Source organism: Ursus maritimus, unplaced genomic scaffold (assembly GCF_017311325.1).
Source record: "Ursus maritimus isolate PB19 unplaced genomic scaffold, ASM1731132v1 scaffold_19, whole genome shotgun sequence".
Taxonomy (NCBI): Eukaryota; Metazoa; Chordata; class Mammalia; order Carnivora; family Ursidae; genus Ursus; species Ursus maritimus.
Genome location: NW_024424341.1, coordinates 4,320,349 through 4,340,845, shown reverse-complemented (window position 1 = coordinate 4,340,845; position 20,497 = coordinate 4,320,349). Strand labels below are relative to the sequence as shown.

The following is a 20,497-nucleotide window of genomic DNA, read 5'->3' as shown; positions in this document are numbered from 1 at the left end:
TTCACAGGGATCACCATGGCCACCAGGATGAGTCACCCCGTATTTTCCCAAAAACTGCGAACGGCACAGAATCTCTAGCAAGCTCTCAAGGACTCCCCTGCCCCTCCCACCCCAACTTGAAATCCCCCTCGCCTCAGGTAATCACTGAGGGGCAGATTCTGACCACGCCACCCAGCATTCTCACCAGGGGACCCCAATGCAAGATCGGCACTGACCGAGGACCTCTACCTTCTCCCAAAAGGGACCCTAGTCTTCCCCTCTGCCTCTCCCTGAAGCCAGCCCTGGCTGGAAAGGGACAAAACCCAGAGGAGACTGAGAATTGTTTACAAATGCTCTGGACAATTTTTTTTTTCATTTCACACAGAACACAAAGTGGAGAATAATCAGCAAATCATTACAAATAAGCAAACATAAGGGTCTAAGCACCTGAGTCACCACTCTGGCGCATGTCCTGTGGATCTATTCAGCTACTTTCCTATCTGTCCGGCCCATGTCACATCCCCCAGCACCAGGCACACAGTAGGCACCACTACACGTCTGCTGGCCAACAGAGAGACAGAAGAGAGCACCTCATTTCGTAACTTCCAGCCAATAGTGAACTTCAGAGCAAGACAAAAGAAAGGGGAAGGAGAAGCAGGGAGGAAATTGCCCCAGAGCACGACAGGATTGCAGCTTGCTCTAAAGCTGACCTTACCTTATATAGACTCCCTAAGAAGTTATGCAAACAAGGTTCAGTAAGGAAGAAAACAACCCACACACCAAAGAGCTGAGCCGTCAGCTTCCACCAAGCGAGCTCCCTGGAGCGAGGACGAGAGGAAATGGGAAAGAATTCTAACATCCTGCTGCCCAGGGCGAGGGGATGAGCAGACTGTGGACGGGGCAGCAGCAGCCCTCCCTCCCGGCGGGCTGCTCACAGGGGGAGCCCAGGCAGTCACAGACCAGGGCCTGGGAAGTGGAAAAGGTTCTCCCCGGGACTCCAAGGACAGAGGGCTTGCTGGGTGCCCAGAGGAAGGGACTGAAGCCTGAGGCTGGCAAGAGCCAGTTCCTCCCTCGAGGGGAGTTGACCTATCATTCCTGAAAAGCCCCATATTACTCACTCTTTCTTTTTCAAGGTGATTTTTGTTTGCCCTGATTGGTAAAACAAACAACAAAAAAACCCTCCTGTCCCACTCAAAAAATGTTTAGAAAACAGGAAGCACAAGAAAAAAAAATAAAGCCCATTACCCTAGGAATGCAACCCCCGCTGTACTGGCTCCTCAGAGGGCAGAAATGGAGATGTTATTTGTTTACGAGCTCTATACTGTGTGTGCACACGGATGTGCACACGGTCTCCGCACCTGAGGCCACAGTGCGTGTGCAAGCGGACGGTGGTGACCCCGTTCCTGGCAGCGGTAGACTTCTCCAGTGATTCCTGACTCACTGCATTTTCATTAAATGTGAATGACCCAGCTCCCTACTTTGACGGAGAATACGAGAAAATGGAGTACAAGATAGCCAGAGGAAAAGCAAGATGATTACTTCCGTAGGACCCGCAGGGACTGCACTGCTCTGGATACCCAAATTATCCGGGTAGCTGAAGGCTCTCCTCCAGTGACAAAGCACCAGAACTTTTTTTCTTTTTTTGATGGTTACTTTTACTTCCTTAAATGGAAGTCAGCATGTTACACCCGGCTCTACCTTCGGGCTTAGAGAACAGAGGCCATAACCAGTTCCCCCGAGGCGGAGCCCGAGTCTCCGGCACCTGCAGCGGGACACCCTGGAGTTGGCGAAGTGTCTGACTGTCCTGTCCTGCTCGGCTGTGGATTCATGCTGCTGCGTCCTCCACAGCCGTCAGTCTGTCATTTGACAAACACTTATAACAATCTGTGATGTGGGGACTTTGCTGAATAGGACGCAGTCCCTACCCTCAAAAGCTACACAGTCTAGTTTGGCCAACAAAAACAAAATGCAGTTACACAATGTAGTCAGTGTCCTAGTAACAAGTTGTCACAGGGTGAATGGGAACATCAAAGAAAGAAGGAAACTCATTCTGCCTGGGGAGTGGTAATCAAGGCAGGCTTCACAGAGAAGGTGACGTTTGATCTGGGTTTTGAAGGACAAGATAGAGTTCGCCCAGCTGACAGGATAAGGGCAAAAGGGCTCATGTTAACAACTCAGGGGAGAGATTCTGACCAAACTACACAGGTAAGAGCAACAGCTTCTGGGGGCAAGTCCAAATGCCTTTCTTTCCCAGCCCTTCTATTTCTGACTTGCACAGGCTAGAGAAGCATATAACTGCCTTATTATTACTGCGTGTAAAATAAGCATTTAAAGGCTCAGGACGGCTCTCCTGAGGGCTCCGACGGTTTGCGCATCCTTACGCTGCAGGAGGGCAGGAGTCTCGTCCCTACTCTATCAAGTACCCAGGACAGTGCCGGTCACACTGCGCGTGCTCAGTAGATGCCCGAGCACACGAAGAGCCCTGCCTCCTCGTCTACGGCCGCTAGAGAGCTTTCCAGCCCCCCATTGTCAGCTGCACTCAGTACAGTGGGAGATGCCATTTTAGAAGAATAAAACCAATCCCCTTCCTGGATTTTTAGAAGTGTGGCTTCCACCCCCCAGGGAGCAGGAGTGAATAGAAATGATCAGATGTGGACAGTGAGATAGCAGTTGACTGGTCTGGACAAATGTGCCCTTTAAATAAAAGCACGTGGGAAAAGCGAACCAACGTGATGCTGGAATTACCGAGAGATGCATAACGTGGCGTCTTCTCGACCTTTCCTGTTCGTGTCACCAATTATACTGCCACAAGCGAGCGAGGCAAGCTCTAAACCTCGGCAGCCCGAGGGAGCCAGGACACCCAGGCTGGCGTCCTAGCTCTGCCTTTGTCCATGGAGTGACCGTGGCCCAGTGGCCTCCCCCAGGGATCCCCAGTTCTCTGGGCTGGGGCATGGCTTTCCCATCTGTGCCTCGGAGCCCCTGGGTGGGGGGGACAGAACTCACAAACGGATTTTATCCCCGTGGCCGTTAACACCCCGGCCTTCAAGCCTGCCAGCACCCTTACCAATGACTCACTTCACTTTCAGTCATTCACTCATTTCTCAGCCCATATGACTATCCCAGACAGAGCCTCCGCTTTTCTTGAAGCGCTCGTTTCCGACACCGGGTTTCAGGCGGTGAAACAGACATCAGACCGACGGCACGGGCCGCGGGCCAGGCGCTGAATCAGGGGACAGGAGGGCCCAGCCGGGGGGCACTGCGTCTCTGGATATCAATCCTCGTCAGACTGGAGAGCTAAAGCCCTCAGCATTGGGCCTGGCGCAGAGCAAGCATAAAAAAAACCCTAGACGGTGATGACAAAAGGTCACAGCTATCATGGAGCGAATGGAAGCGCCAAGGAGACTGGAAACCCAGGCCGTCAAATGCACATGGCGGGTGGAGGGGCCGGGGCATTGCGTGCATCTGAGGGCCCCGTGGGGATGGAGGGTCGCGTGGGGACGGGCAGGTCTGAGACACAGAGGGAAGAGTGGCAGAGCTAAACGGGCTGACCAGGGAATTTGCCACAGAAAGGACCGAGGCAAATGCTAGACGGCTGTCGAAGAGAGGTCAGAGGAGTGAAACGCGCAACTAAAATCCAGAGCTGTCACCGTGACCCACGAGGCCCGCCACGCTCCGGCCCTGCCAGCTGTGGACCGCGCCTCCCTCCAGGCTTGCTGCCACAGCCCTGCTGGATTCCCGAGCTCCCGCTCGCCCCCTTTCCTCTCCACGGGGTCCAGATGAGATATCATTTACACACCATAAAAAGGCACACACCCTTTGACGGGTGCAGTTCATTGGTCTTTCGTATGATCACAGGGTCTAATCCCAAAACATTTCCTCATCCCCAAAAGCAGACCTCATACCCACTCGTGGTCACTCTTCCTGCCCTGTCCCCACCCAACAACTACTCAGCTGCTTTCTATCTCCACGGACTTACTTGTTCTGGAAACTTCTAACCCATGGAGTCATACAGTACGTGCCTTTTGTATCTGGCTTTTTCTACTTGGCATAACGTCCCCACGGTTGGTCCAGGGTATAGCATGGATCAGTACTTTGTTCCTTTTACGGCTGAATAATAGTCCACCATATGGAGAGGCACACCTTGTCTGTCCTCGGTCGGATGATGGTCATGGGGGTGCTTTATACTTCCTGACTATTGCGAATGACGCTGCTGGGAGCGTTCATACACAGGTTTTCGTGCGGACGTGTGTTCTCATTTCTCTTGGGTAAATACTAAGGAATGGACTTGCTAAGCCTAAACTTTTCAGGAGCCACCAAACTGTCTTCCACGGGGGCACCACCATTTTCCTTCCCCGCCCCCAGCAGCGCATGAGGGTTCCAGCTCTCTGCACCCTCACACAGCCTCCTGGTGCGTGGGAAGTGGTATCTCATAATGGTTTGATGAACATCCCCTAATAACTAACGACGCGGAGCACCTTTTCATTTATTAGCCATCTGTAGGTCTTCTTGGAAGAAACATCTGTTCAAATCCCTGGCCCATTCTTTAATTGGGTTGTTTGTCTTGTTATTGTTGAGTTATCTGAACTCTTTACATATTCTGGACATGAGGCCACAATCTAATACATGATTTGAGGGCCTTCCCTTTCGCAGGGCCCACTCCTCACCCAGGTACCTAAGAGTCTACCTCCTTCTCGTTCAGGTCTTGCCTCAGTCTCCCCTCCTCTTCAGGTCTCCCGTGACCACCCTGGCTGATGGTGGCCCCCCTGGGGTCTGTCTCCAGGCTGTGGCTTCGTTGTATTTTCTTTATGGCACTCTTCCCATTCTGAGTGATCTAATTTGCCAGCTTGTTGTGTATCTGGCCCTGCGCTCCCAAAACAATGCAAGTTCTGTGACTTAGATCTCTCAATTTTCCCAGCACCCAGAGTGGCCGGCACTTAGTAGGTCCTCAATTTGTGTTTGTTGGATGGGTGAGTAATGACAAGTCACCAAAGAAGAGAGTAAGCTATTTTCTCAGAGCCAGACACACGGCAGTAGTTTTTGCTAAATCGAAAACAGAGCAAGTAGCATCCCGTTCAGGGCTGCGTGGCTCACGGGGGTGAACCCAGGCCCTCCTCTGCTGGGCAGGGGCCTCGCACAGGGGCTGCCCAGAGCCCGGCTCTTCTCACTCCTCCCCGGAAGCCCAGCGTGACCCAGAGGGGACCCTGGCCTGCCTGAAGCGGCATGGTCCTTTACTCGCAAACTGTGGGGTAGAACTATAGCCAAAAAAGGGAAGAAAACTACTTCCGGGTCAGATCAGATGACCTCCCAGGCACATCCTTTCAGACAAAAGTCGTAAAGTCAGACTTTTACCCTGGGAAGGACAGAGGCATCTGAATTACAGAGCTGCTTCTCAGAGGCCACCCCGGCTTTGCCACTTCAAGGAAGGCAGAAAAATTACCTCCGAGCTGCGTATTCCCACAAACATGCCACCGGCCACAGACACGGGCCTTAGGTCTGCCCCTTAGCGTTCAAGAAAAGAGCTCGTGGAAAGCTATTATGAGCGGAGATCCTAAGAGTTCTCATCACAAGGAGAAATTTCTTTTCTTTCTCTTTATTGCATCTGTAACAGATAATGGATGTGCAGGAAACCTACCGTGATCATTTCACAGTACGTATAAATAAAACCATCACACCGCACGCCTGACACGGATGGTGTCGTATGTCAGTTATTTCTCGATAAAGCTGGCGGTGGGGGGAGAAAAGAGCTTGCCTGTGGTCTTCCCTCCTTGTTATTTTTTTTTTTAAAGATTTATTTATTTATTTTAGAGGGGGTGCGCAGGAGAAGCAGACTCCCTGCTGAGCTGGGAACCCAATGCCGGGCTCCATCCCAGGACCTGGAGATCATGACCTGAGCTGAAATTGAGAGCCAGATGTTCAACCGACTAAGCCACCCAGACGCCTCTTCCCTCCTGTTTTAAAAGAATTTCAGTTGCAAGGGTAGGGAAGCATGCAGGTGTCAGGAATGGTGGCCAGAAACACAGGCACTAGGAGAGCAGAAGTGCTGGGCCTCTGTGCCACCTTGGGCCAGTGTCTTCTCATCTCTGAGCCTCAGTTTTCCCGTCTATGGAGTGGGAATTACAATGGGGCCTACCAAACTGGGCCACAGTGTAGATTAAATGAAATCATTAGATCACGGTGGCTGACAAAACAGCGGCCCCCAATGAGGTCCGCATCCTAATCTCTAGAACCTACGGTGATGTGAGCTGATATGGCAAAAGGGCCTTTGCAGATGTGATTGTTAAGGATCTGGGCGTGGGGAGATCGCCCTGGGTGATCAAGGTGGGCCCGCCATAATCACAAGCGTCCTCACATCGGGAAGAGAGAGGCAGGAGAATCAGAACCCAGGAGACGGCATCATGAGAAGGACTTGACCTTATCGGTGGCCTTGGAAGGTGGAGGAGGGGCCATGAGCCAAGGGCCACGGGTGCCTCTAGAAGCTGGACGAGGCCAGGAAACGGATTCTCCCCCGGAGACTCTAGAAGGAACATGGCCCTGCCGACACCTGGACTTCAGCCCCGTGAGACAGATTTTGGACTTCTGACCCCCAGGATTGTGAGATGATAAAATTACACCATCTCAAGCCACTAAGTTTATGGGAATTTATTACAGAAGGCACAAGAAAAATGAGATAGGTGACCATAAACTAAGTCCAGAACCAAATCAGGATAGAAGGCAAGTTGATTTCAAAATGCACTGATGAAACAAAATATGAAATGTGGAGCGAAGAACCCTGCCATCAGGTCAGACACAGGCCTCTAGGGACCTGCCCCTGCTGAGGCCACGCAGCTAAACCCGAAAAACCAAACACATAAAATTAGGTGGGCGAGGAATGCAGCCCTGCAGGGGCCCTGGGGCAGGAAACCCTGGCCAGAGACCAGTGTGGGCAGAGGCACCCGCCAGGGAGCCTTGGCACCTACAGACGTCCGTACGGGCCACTGGGCTGCTCCATTGGCAGGGGGACAGTGTGCCCTCCAGGGGCAAGCTCAGCTCTCAAAACTCTCAGGGGACGGTCATTCATTCACCTATTCAACAAGCATCTGTTCCAGGTGCTGAAGGTATGGCAGAGGACCCAACAGACCCGGATTGTGGCCAGGACGGTGGCCAAGGGGCTCAGACCCCAGCAGGAGAGTCAGACGACAGACATGACTCGAGGAAGCGCTAAGCGCAGTGGCCCATAACGGGCCCACATAAGGAGCGACGCACCCCTGGGGAAAAAGAGATTGGGGCTGGCTAACCATGACGGATGGGGGTTCACCACCAAGGAGGCCACCACCAGAGCCCAGTCCCTCTCTCCAGGGCCTCGCCATGGAGCTGAAGACACAGACACACAGAACCAGCACACAAGGTGGTGAGTATCACAAAGGCAAGGAGGGCGTCTGAACAGAGGGGCACTGACCCTGGGCCTTGTTGGATGTATAGGAGCCCTCCAGGAAGGCGAAGCACATGAGGGCAGTGCAGGAACAGGGAGCACCGCCCACAAGCCACAAGGAAGGGGGAGGGCAGGGCAGCACAGCGCCGGGGGAAAGCCAGGGGGCTTGGACACAGATCTGGGTTCAAAGTCCAGTTTGTCCACTTACTACGCCATCTTGAGCAAGCAACTTTTGACTCTCCAAGGAAACGGCCAGATTCCTCATCAGTAAAATGGGATAACTCGTCCTTACTCCTTTCATACACATCGTCATAGATAAGAAACGTGACGTGCTACCACATGCCAAGTGCCTACGCGGGCACCTGAGCATCGGTGAGGTCCGAACCCTGTGTTGGGGACGTGCACTGGAGGGCTCGTAGGGGCACTCCGTGTCACCTCCAAGCATTTGGACCTTATGGGCGAAACCCACCAAATGTTCCAAAGGGAGAGGAGTTGATGCCACCTGATGTGAGGTTTAGAAAGCTGCCTCTGGCCTGGGCCACAGGGTCACGCGGCGCTCAGCAAGGAGCTCGGCACACAGTAGGCGCTCACCACATTTCCCGGAGAAGGAAAAGCCATGATCAAGGGTGGACCCATGGGAAACACCCACACTTACGGGGCAGGAAAGGGAAAGGAGAAGCAGCAGCAGGAAGTGAAAACGAGAGAGATGAGGGGCATAAAAGCAGAAGTATGTGAGTTGGCAGGGGAACCAGAGGGAGGGGAAAGTGTGTTTTCAGTGAGTCGTGCTCACCGACAAATGCTGGAGGGACATAAAGTGGAATGAAGACAGAGAAATGACCACTAGTTTTGGTAACCGAGTTATCAAAGACCTGCGCAGATGTGAGTTGGCAGGGGAACCAGAGGGAGGGGAAAGTGTGTTTTCAGTGAGTCGTGCTCACCGACAAATGCTGGAGGGACATAAAGTGGAATGAAGACAGAGAAATGACCACTAGTTTTGGTAACCGAGTTATCAAAGACCTGCGATGAGGGGGTGGAGGGAACACCTGGATTCAATCCACAAGCAATACTTCCAAAAAGTTGGCATCAACTCCCAAGGATTTGCAAGGAGCAAAAACTCAATTTAATTCAATGAAGTGAACACTCTTTCTGAACAGGGGACACCCTACTGACCCGGAAGATGGACATGTAGCAGCCTTTCCCGGGGAAGGGGAAGACCACGAACTCAAAAGCAAGCACCAATATCACCCAGGAGGCAGATCCAAAGCCCACGCGTCTTATGACACAAAGAAGCAATGCGCTGTGGCTCGAAAGCTCCCAGCAGCAGATGTGTGGGAACAGAAGGCAAGGAGACACCGAATATTACAGAAAACTATGAAGGTGATGGCTCAGTAGCCTTAAGGTGCCACTTAAAAATCATAGCCCAGCATCGTCCCTGCAACAAAAGAGGTGCTCCATCAACGTGTGTTGAATGCATGGACTGACAGGCTGCTTAGCACTTTACAAAGTCCAAAGCACGGTCACAGATTTCAAGCTTCCTTTTGACCTCATATTCCCTTCGACTCACTAGACAATCTCTCTCCTGACCTCTCTCAAATTTCTGAAATCTAGGGTGTGTGCGCCACTCGGGTGAAAAAAACCCCTAGGGCAGAACAGCACAAGAAAGCAACCACCCATTGTCCGCGTGTGGTACAAGCCCACGTGCAGAGGCCACGGGCGAATGGATTTCTCGGTCTGCATCCCATCCCTGTTCTTTTGGCAACGGCAAAGAGTCTGTCCTTGACCAAATTCGAATCTGGTCTTCTTCTTTTTTTTTTTTTAAAGATTTTATTTATTTATTTGACAGAGAGAGACATCAAGAGAGGGAACACAGGGTGGGGGGGAGTGGGAGAGGGAGAAGCAGGCTTCCCGCTGAGCAGGGAGCCTGATGATGGGCTCGATCCCAGGACTCTGGGATCATGCCCTGAGCCAAAGGCAGCTGCTTAACCAACTGAGCCACCCAGGCGCCCCTCGAATCTGGTCTTCTAAGCTCTTTTTCAACTAGGTCTCAACTTCTGGACTTCTGTGTTCATCTGTACATTACCCGATTTCAGCAAGCATCCCGCTAAGTCAGGTCAAGCCGATCCCCGACCCTCCATATCTGATCGTCGCCCGTATCTAATGAGGTTCCTTGTCCTCCATCACCTTCCAGGTACTGTGTGACCACCAGGCCCACCCGGTGGGCCGCAAGAACCCTGTCAGCTCAGTTCAGCCAGAACCCCCTCAGCCCTGACGTTTCCCCTTGGTAAGCCCCCATCCACTGACCTCCACCTTGCTCCCTGGCTCCTTGATGATAAATTTGTACTTTTTCTTGTATGTATTCGGAATTGAGACTGACCTCTCTCCGCTGTTGCAAACCTCCACTGTAACGGTCCCTACGCCTGTCACGCAGTGCCCCCGAATAAAGTCTGCTTTACTCTTCTTGAACAAGTGTCAGAATAAGCCATATTTTCCCTCTTTTTTTTAAAAAGATGTACTTATTGACTTATCTGAAGAAGAGAGAGCACACGCGAGCACAAGAGGAGTGTGACGGGCAGAGGGAGAGAATCCTCAAGCAGACGCCCTGCCGAGCAGGGAGCCTGACGCGAGTCTCAATCTCAGAACCCTGAGATCATGACCTGAGCTGAAATCAAGAGTCGGGTGCTCAACCAAATGAACCACCCAGGCGCCCAAATCATGTTTTCTTTAACAGTAAACACACCTCCATTTTCCTCAGGCACCATCCTATTGCCACTCTCAGACCGTGGTAGGGCCGACCTCATCCCACGGGGGCCCTGCCCAGGCCTACACTGCCGCACTGTTTCTCTTCCTGGGAGTAGACCAGACCAGAGAAGGAAGCTGGGAGAGAGGAGGAGAGTGCATGGTCAAGGATGGGCCCCTTCAAACCCTCTTCTAAACATCTATGTCACGTGGTTGGGCAGCCTTTCCTGACATACCTCCCATGACGAGGGTCTCACTACCTTCACTGACAGCTCATTCTAACTTGAGGACAGTTCTTTCTCAAGTGAACCCCAAACCTATCCCTGAAATTTCTACTGTCTGGTCTCATTCTACCGCATGGGATTGGGGTGGGCATAGGAACACTGAAGAAATGAACACTTTGCACAGGGCAGCCCCTCAAACACAGAAGACAATACTCATGTCCCCTCAGGTGCCTCTCCAAGTTGAATGTGACCAGATTCCTGAGCCAGTCCTCCTATGAGAACTGTTGAATTCCTTGCCCAACCTGGATTCCCCTCCCTTAGCCTGTCCCAACCATCTACCTTGGGGCTCTACAGGCCAGGGCTCTTTTAGATGGAAATGATAAAGAACCTACTCAAACTGGCTTGAGAAAAGACATTTTAACCGGCTCCTGAAAGCAAATAGCCTCAGGAGAGAGCTCCAGGCGTGGCTGGACCCGAGAGTTTAAGCCATGCCACCCGGGCCCCACTCTCCATCTCTGGCTCTGTTCCCAAGTGCCTCGCACAGGTCCTCTCTCCATATGGTGCATGGGTCCTGCAAGCTCCAGGCCTTCCCTATGCTTACAGGTCTTAATCCCAGAGAAAAAGGGCTCTGTCCAAAGTATCAGGGATGGAGCTGATTGGCTTAACTTGAGTCACAAGGGCCCAGCCCCGAACCAATCAGTCAACAGAGGGCATGGCTTCCTCTGATTGGCCACGTCTGGGTCACGTGCCTTCCCTGTAGGGCAGTGTAGAGTCAAGTCAACTTCCTTGGAACTACATTGGCTGAGCAGGATTATAATGACAGAGGAAAAGTCCACACCCCCACCCCAAGGATGGGATGCTGGACAGACAAAAATATCAAACCCCACTTTCCTCTGTGAGTGATGTTTTAAGTGGAAGACAAAGCATCACGGGACTATCACCTGCACCCAGGGCATCATCTAGCCAACATCACAGGCCATCCGCCCCATCAAGCTTCAGGCTGACCCTGTCCTCCATGAACGCACATTTTTGATAACCGGCCCACATAGTTTATTTCAACCTATCCATTGATGCACAACATCCCTCAAGAAGGCGCTACGTTAACAATAACCATAGTTTTGAGCACTGACTCTTATACCAGGAGCTGCCCCACGAGCTTTATACATATCACGTCAACTTATCCACACAACAACGCCGTGTGTGACGTGCCGTCGTTCTCCCCATCTTACAGAGGAGGAAACAAAATCTGGGAGACTTGCCCAAGGTCGCACAGCGCACCAAGGCTGCGAGTCAAGGCAAGACACCCTGGCTCGACCGTGGCTCCGAAACATACACCAACAGAAAACTGGATTCATTCCCAGGTGCTTGGACTCGTTCCAAAATAAAACTGCTTGCAACAGAGAACTCTGGGGTCCATCAAAAAGAACTGGCTAAACAATATTACATTTATATGGGAGAACACTATGTAGCCATTGGAAAGGCTGGGCAACGACAATAACACATCAGCTCCCTGAGGACAGGGACCTTCTCTGCTTCTCTACTTATCCTCAGCGCCTAGAGCAGTACCCTGCAGGGGAGCCACTCATATACAGGAGAGGAAGGAGGGAAGGAGAGGGGGAGGGAGGAGGGGACGGAGGATGGAGGGGGGAGGGGACGGAGGATGAATGAGAAACCGAGCAAATGAATTAGTGAACAATTTCTGAGTGGTAAAACTTTATCTGAACTATATCTAGTTTCTATTCTTTTCACTTAGTCTTGCTTTTTCAATATTCTACTAGGAACACGTATTACTTGTAAGGTGCCAAAACAAAACATGATTTCAGAGACAGCGTGAGCCACTGCTGGCCACATATACGTGATCTGTGAGCCCTTTCTGCCGCAATCCGAGAGATCACGGGTCCAGTCAGCCTGGCAAATGGCTCCTCCTGGCTCCCGAAGGCTCTGTCGTGGGTACCACTGGACCTCGGGCACAGCTCCGTACCCGTTTCCTCCCCATCATCTCTTTACCTTCCCACCTTTCTGGCGCTCTCAGACCACACATTCTACTTCCACATCAATTAAATTCCACCAACGAGATGACAATCATTGTAACTAACACTTAGGGAGCGCTTACTGTATCCTCGCCACTGTGGAACTGCTTCCTCAATCCTCCTAATGAGCACGTTACAGCAAAGGAAGAGCAGCTGGGTCACTCACCTGCTCCAGGTCACATGACTGACTAGACTTGGAACCCAGGCCAGCCAACGTCGCCTAAACCTTTAACCACTGTGCTAACCACCTCTTAAGAGGTAGGTGCTTATGTACTAAGCGCCTACTGCATGCAGACCCAGGCCAAAGGTCTAACACACGCCCACGTGGGGCTGAACGCCCACTGCTTGCCAGCCTGGGGTTGAGTGCCTAGTGGGGCTAATCAGGAGCTGTGTGCCTACTGAGCACTGAGCCGGGGCATGTACCGAAAGCACAAGGTCATCCTAAGAGCTGCAAGAGCAAAAATAATAAAAAGTAACAGTAACCACAGTCACGTGCATGCATCGGGGGCCTATGCTCTCATTTTGAATGTGTTATTTCAGCTAACACTCCCAGTCACTGTCAGAGGTAGGCACTGCCAGGATCCCCATTTTACAGACTAGAAAACTGAGGCACAGAGAAAGGGATGTCCTTGCCCAAGGTCACAGAGCAAGCAAGAGACATAGCTGGGATGTGACTCAAGAGCCTTTCTAACTCTGGGCTGTTGAAATAAAGAAGACATCACACTGGGTTGGTTGGGGGCAGAGATGGTGTAGAGGAATTCTGCCTGGAGGGAACTTCCAAAATCAAAGGTCCAAAGGTATCGGGCTGCAGGTGCACAAAGAAAGGTGTGGGCAGGAGATGTGGGTGGACAAAGTGACTGGACTGCCAAGCAGACAGCCTGTGCCAAATTCCATGCGCAGAAGGGAGCCAGAGAAGGTTAAGGAGCTGTGGAGTGACTTGGTTAGAGATGGGCTTTGGGAAGAATTACTCCAGCAATGGGACTAGAATGGATATAAGACAAGAAAGATCAGGGGTGCCTGGGTGGCTCAGTCGTTAAGCGTCTGCCTTCGGCTCAGGGCGTGATCCCAGGCTCCTGGGATCAAGCCCGGCATCAGGCTCCCTGCTCTGCTGGGAGCCTGCTTCTTCCTCTCCCACTCCCCCTCCTTGTGTTCCTTCTCTCGCTGGCCGTCTCTCTCTCTGTCAAATAAATAAATAAAATCTTAAAAAAAAAAAAAGCAAGAAAGATCAAGGGCTAAGAGATTGTTGCAATAAGGGGAGGGAGGTGAGGGGCAATGGACCTGTGTTTGGTTTGCCCCTCTTCTGGAAGTAGCAAGCCTCCCAACACACACACCGCCACTCTTCCCTTAAGAAGCCACCCTCCCCGAATCTGTTTCCTGGTTTGGGTGGGGCTGCCCCTCCCCCACCCCAGGGGGTGGGCACTGACTCAGGCCTATCCAGCCAGAGTCCCACTGACTGGTCCAGGACAGGCACATGAATCCAGCCAGGACAAGGAGAGTGTGTCAGTCTGGAAACTTCCGCTGATGTCATTGGCCAAGGGTCTCCCTCTGCCCACAGGGATGGCTCTGCCTCGCTGGTGGCCTTCTGTATCACCACTCAGGGAGAACATGCCCTCCTGTCCCCAAGTAGAGTAATGAAGGAGAAAAGCAGAGCTAGGGGCTGGAGCAGGGGGGCTGAGTTTGGGCAGCCTTCCCTGCAGCTACTACTTCTTACCCACGGAAGCGGCTTAAGCTAATCTGCGTGAGGTCTCTCCCTCTGCACCTGCAAGCTCTCGGGGACTGAGGTGTGGGGCAGGAAGCCAAGAGTGGAGGCGCTGATGGAGCAGTTAGTGCAGGAGGAGGAGGCCAGGTGCGTCCAGCCCCAGAAGAGCCAGGGCAGAGCCCAGAGAGCTCCAGATCCTGCCAGCAGAAACAGGAAGACGAGAGACCTTCCAGAAAACAGCTGCAGTGGACAAGGGGAGGCCAGGCCCGGGGGCGAGGAGAGATGAGAGGGAGAAGCTGGACAGTCAGGGCACAGGCGTGGGAAAGAAGGGTGTGTCACAGAGAATGCCAGAAGAGGGGCTGTCAGGGAGGAGAGAAAGCCCAGAAGGAAACTCCCCGCCCCACCCCCCACCCCCAGCACTGACGCAGGGAGAGACCAGGTGCTGTTTCTGGCTTCCAGGTCCTCCGAGCACCTTGTTAGATGCTTGGAAACAGGAAGGCTGGGCCAGAAGGGGAGCCTGTCCTCATAGCAAGGGCCCCTCGGGCTTATCAGGACACCTGCCTGGAATTAGGGCCACAAAGAGCCCTCCCTGCCTCATGTAAGTGGGCAAGCACGTCTCCTGTAACCTGCAAACAATTTCATGGGGCCTGAGCAGAACCTGCTGTATTGAAGAAGCCTCGTGGCTGGAAGGTGAGAAGGCAACCACTTCCGGGGCGCCTGGCGGGCTCGGCTGGAAGTGCGAGCAAGTCTTGATCCCAGGGTTTTGAGTTTGAGCCCCACATGGGGTGTAGAGATTACTTCAATACATAAAACTTAAAAAAAAAAATCTAAATCCACTTCCTTAGAGAGATGAGGCCGAGACTCTGGGCCTTCGAGCCAGCCTGCCTGGGTTCAGGTCCCAGCTCTGCCACGTCCTAACTACGTGATCGCAGCCAAGTCACTTTACCTCCCTGGGTCCTGCTGTACTTGTCTGTGGAAGGGAAACAATCTGGTCATGGGAGACAAGGCACGTCAAGCACAGCGACTTGCATATATGAAGTTACTAGTCGGTGTTGAGTCCTTTGTCACTGGGTTATGAGGACACGGCTGGGGGAAGGAACACAGTTTTCCAAGAGAAAGAAGGGCAGACATAGCACCCATAACTGGCCTATACATTTGTCCAACAGATGGCCCGGGAAGGCGGGCAGATTTCCAGCCAACGCAGACGGAGCCTTCAGATCCCACAGCCCATTCATAAGATCAACAAGCAGCAGGGAAAGCATTTTTAGTTCCCCGCCAGGCACTCCCATCCCTGCCTCCCTGCTGGGTGGGGGAAGGGTCAGAGTAACACCCCTCCTCCCCACCCCCTGCAAAGCCCAGGGGAGGAAGGAAGCGTTCTCCCACTGCATCAAGCCCTTCCAATGGCCAGGAGCAGCTGTTCAAAATCTATTCTATTGACAGGATGCTCTTTTATCCCTGGGTCACCTTCTCCTACTCGGTGAGGAGAACAATAGCTTCAGGAGCAAAACCCAGTCTGATGTGGGGGGAGGGTGATGGATGGTCAGCAGGAGGAAAGAAACTGCTAGTTTTCTGTTCTCGAGTTCAGCGAGGAGGGAAGCTGGCCTGTGAGACAAAGCCTCAGATCCGACAAGGCAAAAAATACCGCTGAATCTCCTAGATGTGCACCAAATTGGGGGAAAGCCAAGAGTTTGCATTTACTCTACTTGCAAAAGCATTTGCCATTGGGGAGGAAGCGTAGAGGTAGTAAAGAGACAGGGCTCCTGAGTCATGGGCCTGAGTTCAAATCCTGACCCACCGACTCTCCACAAGAGGCCCTAGGTGCCTTATTAAATGCTGAGTTGTTATAGTACTTCACACATCGGATATTTTTAACCAACCCTTTACAAAAGCCATGCCTGACTATTTACAGGCAGCTCTCAGGAAGACATGTTAACTGGGAGAACATTAAAAACCACCTAGCCCAGAGCAGACACTTCATAAATATTCTTTCAGTTAGACTAACTGCAAACTATCACTCGGTTAAGGGAACAGCTACAGAAAGGAGCAGTCACGTGATCTGGGACACAATTTCGTGCTTTTTCTTTATTCTGCAAATGACCACGTAGTTGTGTATAGGCACTGCCCTGAGCATTTTCCACGCGTTGACTCACCCATCCTCACAACAGCCTTCCAAGATTACAGGTGAGGAAACCAAGGCCCTGAGGGGTTAAGTAACTCACCCCAAACCACACAGCCAGGAAGTGGCCACTCAGTGATTCAAACCCAACTTGCCAGCTCAGGGTTCCTGCCTAACCTCCAAGCTGCACTGCCTTTGTCTCCACATCTGTTTCAAAGCGAGGGACCAGAGGCCTGGAGAGAGTTCATCCTCCACTCTCGGCTCTGAAGGGTCCTATTACTGAGCAGGCTGAGCCTTCTGCTGCTGCTGGGGGTCTGTGGTTCCATACACCATGTGTTCCTTTCTTTCCGTGGTTTAACACACCCCAGGGAAGTGCAAGAAGTTTACAGTTCGTAAGTATTTTCCTTGATGATTTCTTACACATGTACACACCTGTGTACCCACCTCCCAGATGGAAATACGAGACATCTCCGACACCCCTGAGCCTTCCATGTGCCCCTCCCAGTCAGTGGCTGTCTACTCCAAAATGTGACCACCATTCTGACTTTCCACACCGCAGATTAGCTTTGCCTTTTCGACAGCTCCACATGAATGGCATCACAGGGACTGTACTCTGTCATATCTGGCTCTATATTCTACAAATAAAAAACCCACATGGAACCAGCACACTGACAATAAGCTTCGGAGAAGGGAGGATATCGCTGACAGTTTCTTTCTCCTGCAATAAGCTCCAGGATTGTGTTTTTACTTTGGCTCACTGACCGATGAAAGAGGGTGGTGGGGAGAGCTGAACGGGAGGTTGGAACCACACTGAGTTGACCCTTGAAAAACCAGTGACCCGCAGGGGGCAAAGGAGCTGTCTCTTCTGGAGAGGGTACTGAGGGGAGCAACGGAGCCAGGCGGCCACCTCTGGTGGCTCAGGATTTCCAGACAGGAGCACGCTTTATGAGGCTTTAAAAACCTCAAATCTGGTTCCTGCAGCGCCAGAGGCACCCGGGGTAGCCAGGCTCCTCCCAGTTTGGCCTCTGCAGCTCCTCCCCACCGCGTTGACAATTTCCCAAAAGATCAGGAATTCCCCCCAGAAGGCGCGTTTCCCTACCTGTGCACTCTTGGATGAAGTCCTGATATTCCGCTCCCTGCTCGCCGGGGACGATGGTGGAGCCGTCATACTTAAAAGTCACCCTTTGGATTGGAAGAAGAAAAACACACACACACATCAGCGATGGTAGTAGCTGCACGGTGCCGAGCTTCCAGCAGGACAATCTAAAAGATGCTCTGGCTTGGGGGGAGCCAGCGCTGGCTTTCCACGCTGTCCTGAGTTAAGGCTGCGGGAGACAGCTCGGGATGACCCTTAATCCGTCCCGTTTGGAAGACGGCTCAGTGCACCAGGCCCCTCGAGAGCTCGGGGAGCGGGGCTTGGAGAGCAATGGAAAGTTCCTCACCAGATGACGGCCGAGCCGTCGTCGCGCACCAGGTTGTACGCCGCCCGGCAAGCCTCCTTGTCGATCTTGGTGGCCATCGCCGCAGGGCCGCAGTGGGGACACTCTGCCCGGAGCGACTGAGCGCGCCCCGGGCCGGCCGCAGGGATCGGAGCGCAGCGGGGACGCGCGGAGGGCGGGCGGCAGTAGCAGCGGCGACAGCGACGCGGGACGCGAGCTACGAGCTGCGAGCGCTGCGGCGGCTCCGAGGGCGCACGGAGCGCGCGCCGGGACCCAGGCGGCTTCGCCACGCCCCCCTCTGGCCATTGGCTGCCTGAGCGCGGGGGAGGGGCGTCTTGACCCGCCTACGACCAATCCCAGTCCGGGCGGGTTGCGCAACTCCATGGCGGGGGCTGGAGGAGGGGCTTTCTGCTCTCCCTCCCCCTCCTCCCTCCCAACCCTCTTCTCGGTCTCCCACAGCCACCTCTTACTCCCTCCATTTCCTCCTCCCCAACCCCTCTTTCTCCTTTCCTTCATCCTTCTTTACTCCTTCTCCTTCCTCCTCCCTCCCCTTCCTTGTGTCTCCCTCTCTTTAGTCCTTCCCTAGACCTCTCCTCCCCTCCCCCTCCTTGCTCCTCCCACTTCCCTAACCCCTTCTGCCTCCTCTTCTTTTATCTCCCCTCCCTTCCTTTCTTCCGCTTCTCTCTTCCTTTTTTCCTCTCCCAGTATCCCCAAATCAAGCCCTTCTTCATCCTCCCTGTTCCCTCCTCCTCAAGATCTATTCCTCCCCTCCTCCCTTCCCCTTCCCCCTCCTCCCTTCCCCTTCCTCCCTTCCCTCCTCCTCCCTTCCCTCCTCCTCTTCTCCCTTCCCCCTCCTCCCTTCCCCCCTCCTCCCTTGTCTTCCTCCCCTTCTCTTCCCTCCCACTCCCTGCCTCTCCCTCCTCCTTATTCCTCCTCCTCCCTCCCCCCACCACCCAGGCTGCGGGGCTGCAGAGCTTCATGCCTCCAAAGGGATCCTCCAAGTGGGTGATTTAATCCAGCAAGCCAGAGGAGACTGCCACCACCTCAGTGTTTGGCTCTTTGGTTTCTAGGTGGGGAGGAATTGGGAAGAAGTAAGCATTTCAAATAGGAGGGGATAGAAAGTGGATTGCATCCAAAACGCTGGTGGGATCACTGTTTACTTTGTATTCTGGTTATTTGCATTCACGTCTTATCTCCCCCTTTGGGTTCCTCTGAGTGCGAGAGCTGACTCATTCTGTCTTCCTCACTCCCTCACTGACTCACTCATTCATTCCTCATCCTGCCATTCCACAAAGACCAGTTACAGTGTCAACGCAGGTAAAAAGGCCAGACCCTGGAAACCAGGCTTTTGAATTTCCTCCAGCACTGCCACTTTCTAACTGTGGGCCCTTGGGCAAGCCTCAAACACTCTGAGACTACTTTCCTCAAATGGGATAATAGTACTAGCATCATGGGTTTGTCTATGGTTTAATGGAAACATACATATAAACAATAGATATTCAATAAACGGTCGTTGTTGGTTATTAAGTAATCAAAATAAATCCTAAATAGAAATCCAAAAAGTCAGGGACAATGTCCAATTAATAATAACATTCTCAGTGGCAAACAAGAAGAATCAGTCAATCAGTGGATGGGTAAACGGGTGGGTGGATGGGACCACATTTTGAGAAAAAGCGGATCTAGTGTCACTATAAATAAAAAGACAAAAACAAATTTCGGTTTGAAGTAGCCCAAAGCAGTTTCTATCTTACTCCTTGATAAAGGTAATGATATGATTGGCCATTGGAAAGAAAAACAAGGGTGGATTCATACCTCACAGCATTGATCAGGATAAATCCAAAGCATCCAAGATTTAAATGTGAATAAAGGAAACCACAGAAGTTGCAGAAGAAAAACATAGGAAGCTGTCTTCACAAGTCTGGAATGGGAAGGGTCCTTCAGCCACGACTCTAAGTCCAGAAGCTAGAACAAAAGATGGATACTTTCAAGTATATAAGAAGTCTTCAAGGAAGAAAACAGAACAAAACCATAATGTCTCATGCAAAGTGTAAAAACAAAAGACTAAGCTGTGCAAAGTATTTGCAATCCAAATCACAAAGAATTCCTCTTGTTTACATACAAAGAAGCCAATCTAAACAAAAATGAAAACAAAATGGGCAAAGGCCACCCCCAGACAGACCTTGACTCTTAAACATATGCTAACTCTCTGCCCAAATTAAGGAGAGACTGAGATACCTTCAAAATAAATTAACAGGTCAGCAAAGATCCAAGTTCGACAAAGCCTGCTTTGTGGTGAGGCTAGGAAGACCCAGGCCCTCTCAAGCCGGTGGGAGTGCAGGTGGGCATAACCCCCAACACAGGCCACTTGGCAATATCTAGCAGATTTGCAAGTCCCTGCGCTCTTGACCCATCAGGTTCCCCCAGAGGTCAGTGGTGTCCAGGGCCGGCTGCAGGCTGGAGTTTCTGTGATGCTTCCGCAACACACTCAGAGATTCTGATGTAATTGATCTGAGGTTCAGCCTGGGGGGTTGGGACATTTAAAGGCCGCCGCTGTGATTCTCGTGGCAGCAGGGTGGGGGGGTGGGGGGGTGGTGTTGCAGCCACTGCTGTACTCAACGCTCACACGAGTGTAATTCTTTTCAAGGTTATTCACTGAGCTTTATTTCCAGTAGCAGGAGGTTAGGAGCAACCTGAGTGCCCGTCAATAGGGGGACTGGACAAATAGATAATGACACAGGTCTGCCAGGGAGAACCAAGGCAGCTGTGAAAGAGTGGTGGGGGAGGGGAGGTTGGCGTGGGGGAGGCTGCGACCTTCTCCGTGGACGAATGTGGAACATCCTACCAGATACATCATGAGCACACAAAG

The 20,497-nt window shown here is 52.3% G+C and overlaps 1 protein-coding gene across 1 annotated transcript in view; it reads right to left on the bottom strand.

Moving 5' to 3' along the window:
* The window catches only part of COTL1 (coactosin like F-actin binding protein 1), a 39,881-nt gene extending 21,982 nt beyond the window's left edge, over window positions 1-17,899 (bottom strand). Inside the window, exons 1-2 of the mRNA XM_008702682.2 lie at window positions 17,635-17,899; window positions 17,292-17,374 (exon numbers count right to left, since the gene is read on the bottom strand). Of these exons, the coding sequence (XP_008700904.1) occupies window positions 17,292-17,374; window positions 17,635-17,711 (160 nt within the window). The 5' untranslated portion in view covers window positions 17,712-17,899. The remainder of the gene's footprint in view (window positions 1-17,291; window positions 17,375-17,634) is intronic.
* Between the last annotated feature and the right edge of the window lie 2,598 nt (window positions 17,900-20,497).